The sequence below is a fragment of the Metschnikowia bicuspidata genome (assembly GCF_001664035.1).
Source record: "Metschnikowia bicuspidata var. bicuspidata NRRL YB-4993 chromosome Unknown METBIscaffold_4, whole genome shotgun sequence".
Lineage (NCBI taxonomy): Eukaryota > Fungi > Ascomycota > Pichiomycetes > Serinales > Metschnikowiaceae > Metschnikowia > Metschnikowia bicuspidata.
Window position 1 is genome coordinate 874,159 of NW_017387734.1, and position 12,337 is coordinate 886,495.

Genomic DNA, 12,337 nt, shown 5'->3' on the forward strand with positions numbered 1-12,337 from the left:
TAGAAGATTATAGTAATGCCTGAGTTCAAAAAGGCAATATCTGACATGCAATCTTTACGAACCACCCCATTAAAGACTTAAGTTCCCTCCTCTATAATATAGTTATATATATACTTGGCCGAATGGGTATAAGAGTGGGGAATTTCGAATAACATTATTATTCTTATTATTCTCAACCTCAGGCGGGGAATAAAAATGTTCAAATTTCCCATGATCCATATATTCAACCACAAAAGTTAGGTAAGAGAATAAACGGGCTCTAAAACCTCTATAGAGGTAGCTAAACTCTAAAGTGCTCTATATTGGCGAGTGACAGGGAACGTGAAGATATACTGGTTAAACTTCACTCAATGAAGTTCGCGAACAATATGTATATACATATATAAATGAGAAGCCAGTAGATGTTATGCTCAGCACTGGCTTTGTGTTAAATTTAGCTATAAATTGAGGCGCCGTCTCTCCCAACTCAGTTTTATCTCCCACCATCTTTCTTCTTCTCGAACTTAGATCACTGGAAGACTCTGACTCAAGACTATTCAAGTGAACACTAAAACCGACAACAAGAAACACCCCACCCACCCCTCCGGACTTTTTTTGACTTTGAACCAATGACTGTTTCATTCGAATCAAGTTCTGTTTTCGTGGGCTCCTCCGAGCTCACCATGCCAACCATCCCCACCGGCGCTAACCAACCAGCTGACACTAGCAGCTGGTATGAGAGACACGCCAGGGGAACCGTTGGATCTTTTTTTGGCTGCAAAGAAAGATCTCACCCCATTGGCGGATATGCTTCAGTGTACGCTGAAGTGATTGCCGCCAAGGGTGCCCGGCTGGTCCAAGCCTCCACTACTACTAAAGGTAGTGTGGAGGAGGTATCGGCCAAGAAGCCTGACAAGGTTTCCGAAGCCATTGCAATCGACTTGAAGGGAGAAACCCCAGCTCAAGTCGATTCTTTGGAAATTGGCGCCACCCAAGCTCCATGTAGCTTGGCTGGTGCTGGTGCACAAATCAGTGTGCAAGGCGGAGAGCCAGTGGCCCCAGAATTGGGCGCGGCCCCATGCATGGGGCCAGAAGTGGCTGCGGCGGCCCTGGAAATGGCTGCAAAATCCGGGCCAAAAGATGCGAATTTGGCCCCAGAGAGGCGCGCGGCCCCGAAAAAACATGGGCCTAAACTGAAGAAGCGGGCCCGCGCCATGCGGAAAGCTCGCCGCGTGGCCAAAAAATTAAAAAAATTAGTGGGGGTAAAAGAACCCCATGGGATAAACTTTGGAAAGGACAAGAGAACTTTGAGCAAGAAGGATTTGGGGAAAAGAGTCTTTGTTCCCTCTGATCCCAATTTGCCTTTGTTCGATCAATGGTTGGACAACACTGTGGGGCCGCTTATCGATGTGGTTTCCATGCTGCCAGAGGAGCTCGCCGCGGGTCAGGTAGAGTTTTATGATGGACAATATGAGTTTTTTGATGAACAATGTGACGACTACGAATACCAAAATGGACTTGCCCCCACTTCTATTCAAAGCGAGGCAAATTTTGGCATTCGTGAGAAACTCAACCGGAGTCGCTTCAAGATGAAAATTGGCGTCAAGACGGTTCTTAAAAAGACTCCAAAATGGCCCCAGAAGTTCCGGGCCGCTATCAAGGATGGAAATGGCTGGCGCTCTTTTTTTCCTGACAGATACTTGCCAAAGCCCCGGGACTGGAGCGAGTTCTTTTCTGACGACGGAAGATCAAATTATGATGTGGAATGGCCCTATGATTTCAATCCGGTAGTGTACTACCATGTCGAGAATTTCTTGAAGGCGAGCAAAAATCGGGCTACCGAGTCGGGGAGTATTGACTTGGTGGAATCAAAGGAAGAGAGCTTGGAAAAGGCAGAAGGCACTCAACCTCAAACTGAAATTCAGGGTAAACACGAGGTCACTCAGGGCTCCCCTTGCAATTCGGAACAAACGGCAATCCCCATTATTCAAGAAGCAAATTTGGGAATTGATGAAGGGGCAAGCATAAAGACTTTCGCAGATGTCGAGTCAAATGGAAACCCTGGTTTCTGTGCTTCAGAAATAATCTTCTCCAATGAATGGGCCTCTTCCGATGGAGCTGTTTCGTTAAAAAGTGGGAAGCTTTCTGCTCATGAATTTCTGCCAAAGGAATTCAGGCTCAGAAGCAGGGGAAGCCTTCTTGAAGGAAACAACTCTAGTGTGATTCTTTCACCCCTCAATTCAGGGATGTCCTTAATTTCTCCTTTTCTAGACGAGAATTTGGACAACAAAAGCTTCGGGACAGAAAGATCATTTTCCCCTATGAAAACTTTGGATGGCAAGACACCAGAGGAGCCATTGATCCCAAAAGCTGCCGACAACTTGCCAAAATCCCAGGGAGACGAGGAACTTGGCGCTATCAAAGGGCCGTCAAAGACGTTTACTCTCTTTTCAAAGATGTTTTCTCTGAAAGCTGATCTGATTTCTGACAAGGCGGAACAAAAGGATGGAGATGTGATCAGTCCGTCGGTCAAGTCTCAGACCCCCAATACTGACACCACGCCCACAGGAACAAGCCATGTTAACTCAAAAGAATATGAGTCGGTGGCCAGGGAAAACAGGCAAGCTGATAATTGCTATTCAAGTATCATCGCTGGTGTTCTGAGCTCGAGCGATCCTGTCCTCAGAAGCTTGATTTTCGAAAATGTGGATAAAAGTGAGGTTATTGAGGCAATCTATACTAAACCAATCCATCTTGTTCGCAAGTCTGGCCCACAGGTTGCTAATGGTATAGTTCAACGGTATGTTGAAAATATCAAAGCAGGCGAGCTTGAAGCTCCTAACAATAATACTATTGCCGGGAATGACTTTGACAGAGAGACTGGTGAGTCTTGCTCTCCTGGAAATGGTATTTCAGGAAAGGATACCGACTTGCCTGAAAACTTTAGTTCCCTCGAAATTTCGAAGAACATTGAGAAGGTTCAGGCCACCAATGAGCTCAACAAACCGCAATCAGCTTTCGTGGGTGCTTCTCAATTGGAGAACGTTTCTGATCTTGGGTTTAAAGCCATTGAGTTTAACAACAAGCATAAAGAAAGCTTTTCCAATGCTGAAGAAAAAAGAAGCCTCGGGGATGTTTCTTCCAAGAATTTGGCAAAAGAGTCCAACGGCTATGTTGATGTTCCTAGAAGTGAGACTTTTGATCTCAAAACGGACGAATAATCTTTCAAGAATGTCCTGACTCTTGTTTTGGACCATGCTGTTTCTGAAACATTGAATACAACGATGCCTGTTCTGAAAATCTCAGAATTGAGCTGCGCGTCGTCGCCACAAGTTCAGGATTCAGGAATAGTAAATTCTTATGCTTGTGAAGGTCAAAAGGCTACAACGCAATCACCCAAAAGTGGTTCTGAGCCAAATTTCGGAACATTGAGATCTTTGGCCTTGCCCAAAAAAAGTCAATGGAATGATTTTCCTTCTGATTCAGAAACAATATTGATTACTTCACAGTCAGGTACTTTGAGACCAACTTTAAAAGAAAGGGCCTCAAAAAAATTGAATGCCATTATTAACATTGTTCTCTCGGACCCAGGTCTGCTTAGTGATGTTTCTTCTTCTTCGAAACGAGCTGAGGGCAGTGGAGTGGAATCCGAAAAAAGATTCCCTTTGAGTCCTCTGATTAATTTTCAGAGTATGTCTTTATGGCAGACTCTTTTTCCAGGTGATGAAATGAGACCTGGAGGAGTGGATCTTTTTGAAGGTGACGACCTTGCAATTATTTGCGAGGCCACGCGTGATATGCCTGCCATAAGCGACATCCATTTCTTGGTTTCTCAAGATGAAATCAATTCAGCCCTGGCCAAGAAGAATGAATTTGATGCTGGGCAGCTTGAAAAGAATTTCAGCGAAGAAAAAAACAAGAGTTTGGAGAGTGACTTGTGGAAGAAGTTGGATATTTGTAAGGCATCTATGAGCAGCTTCAAAGGCCAGTACGACTTGAAAAAAATCAAAAAGTTGATTTTTCAATTTTCTGAATGCTTCAGGTTTACCAGGGAACATTTTTCTGACGTTCCTAGAACACAGTTCAATGAATATGCTGGCTGGTTGACTGAGATCAAAACATATATTGACTCAGCTTTTCATCTCGTTTGCACAGCTGGCATTATGACTGGAAATGTCATCCGTACCATCAAAGAGTGCGATGCCTCGGAAGAGATTTTAGATAAAACAGAGAAGGATTTGAGTCAAGCTTTGGCTCTCGTTCCTGAAGCTTTCATGCTCTTGGACGAAATTCAAGATGCGATTCTTCTGATGAAACAGGCTTTCCCTGATTTTGTTTCAACCATGGTGAGTAAAATTCAAATTGCGATGATTAGCAGCTTGGAAATCTCAGACACGTACAATGATCTCTGCACGATTCATTTGAAAAAGACTGTTGACAAAGTAGCGTTTCATGAGCAAAGCGGATACAGCAGTTTTGTTGAAAACATTGAGTGGTTGGATGCGAGAAAGAATGTTGACTACGAATCCATTCTTGTGGCCCCTTTAAACGATTTGCTCAAGGCTCACAACATTGTGGACGGTTGCCGTGGAGGGGTCGAGAAATTGATTAAAGACATTATACCTAGAATTGCTGATATGAAAGCTAACCGTGTTTAAAGAAAAGAGAAAAAAAAAAGAAAAAAAAAGAACATTTATTTTACTTTTTACTTACCCTGTGTTGTTTCAAAAAGGCCACTTATATGAGAAATAACTTTATATATTCGAAAAGAAACAGAAAAAAAAAACAGAGCTTGTGTAGATTACCATCAATCCACTGAATGTAGGCCTATTGTGATTTGCCGTTCTTGGGAGATCATGGAGCCTGCAGTGATGTCACAGGAGAAATTTTGTGCTGGCAGCTAAAGAGGTGCTGTAAAGAAGTAAAAAGACTAGAAAAGCAACTTAGAGCGATATGAGACGTTTTTTCTGCGAAACAAGTATCGAGAAAACATTGTCTGAAAAGCTTTTGCTAAATCCAAAAGTACCAACATATTATCAGAACGTCTGAACTAAGGAAGGTATCGATGCAGATGTATTTCCGAATTTGAATAGTGGCAACATGAATCGAAAATAGCTTCTAGCTTAGTCAAATCTCTGATTATTAAATACACTACAAATATTTCACAGTGCCATTTTATGAGAATATCCTTTACTATCCTGTATCTATAGGGTCTTTATATAAAATGAAACCATGTCACGCGTCTTTCATCATATACGCCAGGCTAAACGGTGACGTGCTCGTTGGTTGTTTTGGCCGCCTCAGCAAAGCCTGTGGTGTGTGCCATTTCATCGGCACTAGGTGGTTTCCATCCTGCCGTCTTCCATGGCGGAAGATCAGTGGCATACAACTCATCGACCTCCTCTAAGGAAAGACCCTTTGTTTCTCTAACAAAGAAAAACACGTAGAAAAAAGAAAAAATCAAACAGCCAGTAAACACAAAGCCGTAGTAGAATTGTATGGCACTGGTGATGAACGGTGTGAAGAAAGAAATCAAAAATCCCCACATCCAGTTTGCGGCCGTTGCCACAGCCATACCCTTTGATCTAATTCTCAATGGATAAGTCTCAGAGACGATGGAGTACACACCACCAGCCCATGTAGACGCAAAGAAAAAGATAAAAAGACAGGTGATGAAAATCATGGCATTTCCGGTGGGCTTTCTTGTGTTGGAAGGCGTGTTCTCATAGCCATCGATATACAAATCGACAGAGCCAAGAATAGAGTAGATCAAAAAACAGACACTCATGCACGCGGATCCCACCAACAAACACATTCTTCTGCCCATTCTTTCGATGGCAAAAATCCCCGCAAACGTCGAGGCGAAGTTCACAATACCCAAAACAATCGATGTCTGGAAGGAGTCCAGCATTCCCACGGCCTTGAAAATCGTGGTTCCGTAGTAGAAAAAGTAATTGTTACCGGTCAACTGCTGGATGGACTGAAGCATCATGCCAAGAATGACTCTCTGGAGCATCTTAGGCTTTCCGGTGATAAGCTCTTTCCATCCGGCAGTACCAGCCAATGCCTCTCTGTCAATACCGGCCTGGATGAGCTCAACCTCGGTGTAGACACCCGGGTCTTCTGGCGAGACCTTGTTGGATTTAGCCACGGAAGCCTTTGCTTCGTCAAATCTCTGGCGTTCAATCAAGAACCTGGGCGATTCGGGCATGAACACCATTCCGCCAATCAACAAGAGAGCCCACGCAAAACACAAGCCCAAAGGGATTCTCCACTGTCTAGAGTCGGAATAGTCCTTCGTTCCATAAGTTGTGCAGTATCCTAAGAAGATGCCCAATGTGATCATCAATTGGAAACAGCATACAAGCGTGCCACGCAAATGTTTCGGGGCAGACTCACTGATGAATAGTGGTGAAAGCACCGAAGTAGTGCCTACACCCAACCCGGTGATTAATCTACCAATAAAATATTGGTACCATTTGTCCTGTGAAGAAATCTGGATAATAATGCCAACCATGTAGATTACCATGGCCACCATTATACCAACTCTTCTGCCCCAGATATCACCAACTTTAGAAAGCGCAAGACCTCCCACGGCGCATCCGATGTTGAAAATCGACACAATCAATCCGGTACGCACATTTGACAAGTAGTAGCTCCCATCTGCACTTTGCTGGCCAAACCTCTCCAAAAAGTCGTCCATGTTAACAAAGCCGGATATGGTTCCGGTATCAAATCCGAAAACATAGCCACCAAAAGCAACTAAGCAACAGAGAAACGAAATAAAAAGGTACGCAGAAGCAGGCTTTTTTTCAAGATCACCTTCATCATTTTTTGTGGATGCCTTGTCGTTTTGGATGGAAACGGGCTCGTCGATCGTGGCGGACGCCTGATCAAATTGATTATCTTGTTCGGCGCTCATGAGAACAAAATAAGCTAAACTGACTTTGAACAAAGAGAAAATATGTCTCTGAAATTGCTGTAAGATATCCTCTGGCTTTATACAGCTAAAATTAGGCCTGTAAAAGCTCGTCGAAATAATGCACATACCGCAGCAAAGCTTGCAACCGGGCCGGAAAAACCCATCGGTCATCGTGCATATGCACAGCGGTGTAATCTTAAAGGAGCCGGAGTTTGTATGATTATACTTGATGTGTTTGCTTTCAAAGACCAGTACCTAGACAATAGATTCAATCAACAACGGGAGAACATTTCTTTTTTTTCTTTTGTGATTTTGTGGCTCTATCTACTTTGATACAGCCATGCGCAGTTTCCAGGCTTGGATCTCGGAATCTAGCTTACGAAGGAATTTTTCCGGGTTTCTTTTCCTCAAAATGTGTGTCGCACGACATACGTTCCCCTTTTGTTTGATCTGTTCAGTGACGAATGGTGTAATAGAGGCAAAATAGATGATATTACAGAACACCTCAGCTCAAGGCTCTGGGTAGATTCAGAACTAGCAAAAAGCCCATCTTGTGGTTGAAACTCTTTCAGGGCTCTCACTTACTTGCTTTTTCAAGGCCGGAAAAACTAGGGTCTGCATGTCGAAAGCGCTAATACGACAGATAGTGGTTTTTTCTCCGAGTTGCATGTATGTCGCATGACGTTATCCCAAGTCATCATTGGCGGCTTGACGCGATTCTATTTGCTAACATGTAACGTTTTATATGTAAACCCCTCATATGCACCGTAAGGAGAAGTGGGGGAGCATGCGCAAGTCACGGATTTCCGGAGTTATGCTTTTCAAGTGTATATTCCTTCCCTTGTTTCACAGTCTATGTGGTCCCTATTTAAGCAAGTCACCCTTGTTGACGACAAAAGCTTCAATGACCGCCATGGCGGCGTATAATCTGTTCTCGGCTTCCTCAAAAACTATGGAGTTGTCACAGTAGAAGACGTCGTCCGCGACTTCCTCGGCGTGTCTTGGCAAGCAATGCATGAATTTCCAGTTCTCGTTCACCTGTCCGTCATGGAGCATCTGTTGGGTGATCTGGTATCCGGCAAATTGCTTCAACTTCTCAGCCTTCTCAGATTCCTGGCCCATGGAAATCCACGTATCCGTAACAATGACATTGGCGTCTTTCAAAGCTTTGAGAGGTTCATTCACGACCTCGAAACTCACCGCACCACTGCTTTCGGAAACGATTTTCTCGGCCTCACCCACGATGGAAGGCTCGAACGTGACTGAGGCAGGCACCAGAACGGAAACGGAAATCCCGACCTTCAACGCGGCGATTGCCAAGTCGTTGATCACGTTGTTGGCGTCTCCGATCCACGCCAATTTGAGGCCTTGGGTCTTGCCAAAAGCCTCCTTGATACTGAGCACATCGGCAATGGCCTGGAGCGGGTGGTACATGTCACATAAAGAGTTGATGATGGGCACCGATGAGTGCTTGCACAATTCCTGGATCTCCAGGTGTTTGTTGACACGTGCAAAAACACACGATGTCATCAGAGAGATAACCTTGGTAGTGTCGTACATGGACTCATTGACGCCAAGCTGAATGTCGTCTTTTCCCAAGAACATGGGCTGGGCACCAAAATGAGCAGCAGCGCCCTCGGACGAGATTCTGGTTCTGGTGGATCTTTTCGAAAACAAAAGCGCCACAAGCTTGCCAAGCAACTTGTCGTGGTTCTTCTTGATTTCGGCCGAGTCGCCCGATCTGACAACGTTTTTGAAGTGTTGAGCCTTGGTAACCAAGGCACTGAATTCCTCAGCTGAGAGCTGCGAAATGCTCACCAAATGGCGCGGGGTTGTATTTATTGGCGTGGTGGATTTCATGGCCATGGAGGAGCTGAAGTATCTTTTGAACATAGTGAGGTTGGAATAAATCTTCTGAGGCTCTGGGTGGAGAGATTTACGGGGAATTTATAGAAAACGAAGGGGCCGTTTCTGACTCATTCCCGATCAGGCAATCCGCCAACGGTAAGCGCGGTAAGAGATCTTTGGCGCGGACACGACGGCCATCTGATTGGCGTGTCTTGGGCTAGTTGGCACATCACGTGATACGACGCCCTTAGGGCTTTTGCTGTCTTCGGCCATTGACGTCCGAGGACCTGCCGACAAGCCCAGAGAGTGCAGGCGTCACTGCTTTGTGAGCCAGAGGATCCTGTTTATGAAAGGTCGCATAAAGCCGGAGTTTGGGGAATCACTTAGATGTCAAATTGCAAGACAGTTCGTTTGTACGGTTTGCACAACTTACGGAGGCGCGTAGCTTCGCTGAGTGGGTCCAAATTGCTTTCTCGTACTAGAGCTGTCTATGTCTGAACCAGTGTATATATCATGCCAATGTGCCTTTTCTCCTGAGACTTGAATGCAGATCCCAAAGTAGGACAGTTGCCAGTCAGAGCGGGAGGGAGTAATAATTTTCCTACCTGAGGCAATTTTCCAGTTATGAACTTTGTAATGTCTCGGAACAGTCATATGAGGTCCAACAGTATCGTTCCGATGGCTTTCAGAACTCAACATAATGATTCTTGTCTCTGAACCAATACAACTTGCCTTATGCGACTAGCAGATTTATGAGTCAGACACCATAAAATTTGAAAGGTTTGGTTTCAATCGACAAGTGCTTGTATTCCAGTGAGCTTGGTCTTTTCAAGAGATTGAGGAAGACCCGCATACACGTCGAGAACAGTGATTTCTCATTTGGCGGCCAGCAAATGAACACTTGTAACCTGGGCATATCAATATGACCAAAGTCCGAGACGAAAGCCGGGAACCACATCCTGATGTGAATTCCCTGCATCATCTGTGCTTTGCAAGATGTAACTGCCAAGCAGGGTATGATACCGACACACAACAGCGAGAACCCAAACCAGCACCGCTATTTTGGAATGGATCGGGTTATTTCCAGAATTGCGCAGACAAATGATGGCGTTTCTGTCCCTTTTCATAATGGATTGTAATTTTTCCGATAGATGGACTGCGCATGAGGGTCTTTGAAATTGTTGAAGGTACTGTTCCACCACACCGATGGTGGGATTATGGGCGCCGATATTCCCAGGCAATGTGGAGATAAGGGTCGGCTTGCATCGCCCTTTCTTGGCCAAGTATGGACACCTGATTCCTGTTTTTGTACGCTTTCGGGTGTGATCGAGTCCACTGTCCGCTCAAAGCGGGCAATTTGGGATGCACCAGCATGCCGAGATAAATCTTTTAAATGGTCGTTCAACAACTCTCCAGCGACGAAGATGTAAAAGGCTTGGAAAAGACGCCAGCTGGAAATTCTAGAACCCAAGAGCTGCAGACCATAGCCAACGACCAATGTTTTATGCGAGGAGCAGACCCACGGAATCTCCGGGTCACAGGCTTGTGGGTGGCTGGACACGGAAATGAATTTCACCGTAGTTTGGGACACGGAAATGAATTTCCCCGTCGCTGGCGTAAACGGTTTGGGACACGGATCAAGTCTTCTCAAAACACCAAAACAAGCCCCGCCAAGACCGCAGAGCCAGGGCCAGGCCGCGCCGTCAAAAACAGAGTAAAATGAGCCCAGGCGTCTCTGTCGGTTCTTGAAATGCCAGGCGGCTCTGTGGGTTCTTGGAGTGCCAGGCGGCTCTGTATATGAGAGATTCCCCTCTCCGGCAGAACCCAGCTATAGAGCCCCAAGCGCATCTTGTCTTGCATCCTGGAGCTCGGCCAAAGAGGCCGCCAAGGCCAGCAGTCTCTCGCGCCTCAGACGTATGCTCATCTCTAGCAGGGAGACCTTTTCGGCAAGGCCACTCAAGACGGCGGCCGGCCCCGGAATGTCCGGCATGTCCGCACGGCGCAGGACGTCGTCCACGGAAATGTCCAGGTCGTACATGTCGTGCAAATCAGGGGCATGGTCTGCGGGGCTGGGCTGTCCAAACGCGTCGAGGGCAATGTCGTCGTCGCTGGCGGCCGGATCGATGACCTGAGGGACATCGTCGTCCAGCACGTTTCCGTAGCGATCTGCATACTCGGGTCCCAGGGGCACCAACACGGGCGTGTCTCTGAAATGCGAGTGGCGGAGCACAAATGTGTTTTGGGCCGAGGGCGGGCTGTTTATGAAGGACAGGGGCGCCGCCGGTGTCGCCAGATCTGCAGGCGCCAGATTCGTAGTGTCGATGTTCATCGAGTTGATGTTCATGGTACTCACTCCAATAGTGTCCATGTTCATAGTACCCTCTTTAATAGTGTCCATGTTCATAGTTTCCGTGTTGAAAGCACCCGTGTTCATAGACTTCATTCTCATGGAATCCGTGTTCATAGTATCCATGTTCATAGTATCCATGTTCATAGTGTCCATGTTCATAGTACCCACTTTAGTAGTATCCATGTTCATAGAGTTAATGTTCATAGTATTCCCTCCAATAGTATCCATGTTCATAGTACCCACTTTAGTAGTATCCATGTTCATAGTGTCCATGTTCATAGCATCCCTTCTCATGGCATCCGTGCCCCGAGACTCCATCCTCCCGGAATCCACCCTCCCACTACCCAGATCCTCGTCGTCTGCCGCGGCACCATTCTTGTCCTCATCCAAAGATCTCCCCGTCACTGCTTTGCTTTCCAGTTTCCCCAAGGCCGAGTAGCGCGCCCAGCGTGACAAGCGGCGTGGGTCTGCCACTCCCTCTCTAGAAGCCCCACCTACAGAAATCTCCGCTGGCTGCGTGTCCGCCGCGTCTTGGTCCATATCCCGAAGCCGTCGCTTATTGGCGGCCGGCTTGCGCTTGGCCTTGAACCGCGGCCGGAAAGTCGCGGCAGGCGTGTCGTCGGATTCGCTGAGCATGGCACACAAGTCGCACCAAAAAAAAAAGCGGGTTTGCGAGTTTGCGGGTTTGCGGGTTCGCGGGTTCAGGCACACGGCTGTTTTTGAGGTGTTTTCGGGCCCATGGCTTGGGAGTGCACCAGCATCGCACCGGTAAAAAAAAAGCCTGCTTGGTAGAGTAGGGACGCCCAGGTAAACAGGCAGCAGGCACGGCAAAGACGGGCCAGATTCTTGATTTCTATATTCTAGGAGCCAGCAAGAAAACAAACGCCAGGTTCAGCAGCGGGCCAAGAAGACAGGACAGCAAGTCGTCTCTGGATACTGGACACGGACTGAGTTTGCGTCAGTTTCACTTTGGACCATACCAAGCAGTGGGAAAAAGCAGGGTTTCAAGCGGAAAGAGGACCATAGGAAAGTTTCTGGATCAAGGAAAGTACCTGGACCTTACCTGGATCATACAAAGTACCTGGATCATACAAAGTACCTGGATCATACAAAGTACCTGGATCATACAAAGTACCTGGATCATACAAAGTACCTGGATCATACAAAGTACCTGGATCATACAAAGTACCTGGATCATACAAAGTACCTGGATCATACAAAGTACCTGGATCATACAA

General features: G+C 46.3%; 4 protein-coding genes across 4 annotated transcripts; 1 reads left to right on the forward strand and 3 right to left on the reverse strand.

The window, feature by feature from the left end:
- Positions 1-1,246: 1,246 nt before the first annotated feature.
- Positions 1,247-3,317, forward strand: METBIDRAFT_199462 (uncharacterized protein). Its single transcript, XM_018854912.1, has one exon. The coding sequence runs from the start codon at positions 1,398-1,400 to the stop codon at positions 3,198-3,200; it is 1,803 nt and encodes a 600-aa protein (XP_018710984.1). The 5' UTR covers positions 1,247-1,397; the 3' UTR covers positions 3,201-3,317.
- A 1,824-nt stretch (positions 3,318-5,141) lies between these two features.
- METBIDRAFT_32466 (sugar porter family MFS transporter) lies at positions 5,142-7,110 on the reverse strand. Its single transcript, XM_018856051.1, has one exon. It carries the CDS (start codon positions 7,070-7,072, stop codon positions 5,243-5,245), a length of 1,830 nt encoding a protein of 609 aa, XP_018710985.1. The 5' UTR covers positions 7,073-7,110; the 3' UTR covers positions 5,142-5,242.
- A 655-nt stretch (positions 7,111-7,765) lies between these two features.
- On the reverse strand, positions 7,766-8,794 carry ARG3 (ornithine carbamoyltransferase; the record flags this gene model as incomplete). Its single annotated transcript, XM_018858954.1, has 1 exon — positions 7,766-8,794. One exon carries the CDS (start codon positions 8,792-8,794, stop codon positions 7,766-7,768), a length of 1,029 nt encoding a protein of 342 aa, XP_018710986.1.
- Positions 8,795-10,524: 1,730 nt separating this feature from the next.
- METBIDRAFT_199473 (uncharacterized protein) lies at positions 10,525-12,060 on the reverse strand. Its single transcript, XM_018854914.1, has one exon. The coding sequence runs from the start codon at positions 11,733-11,735 to the stop codon at positions 10,578-10,580; it is 1,158 nt and encodes a 385-aa protein (XP_018710987.1). The 5' UTR covers positions 11,736-12,060; the 3' UTR covers positions 10,525-10,577.
- Positions 12,061-12,337: the final 277 nt, after the last annotated feature.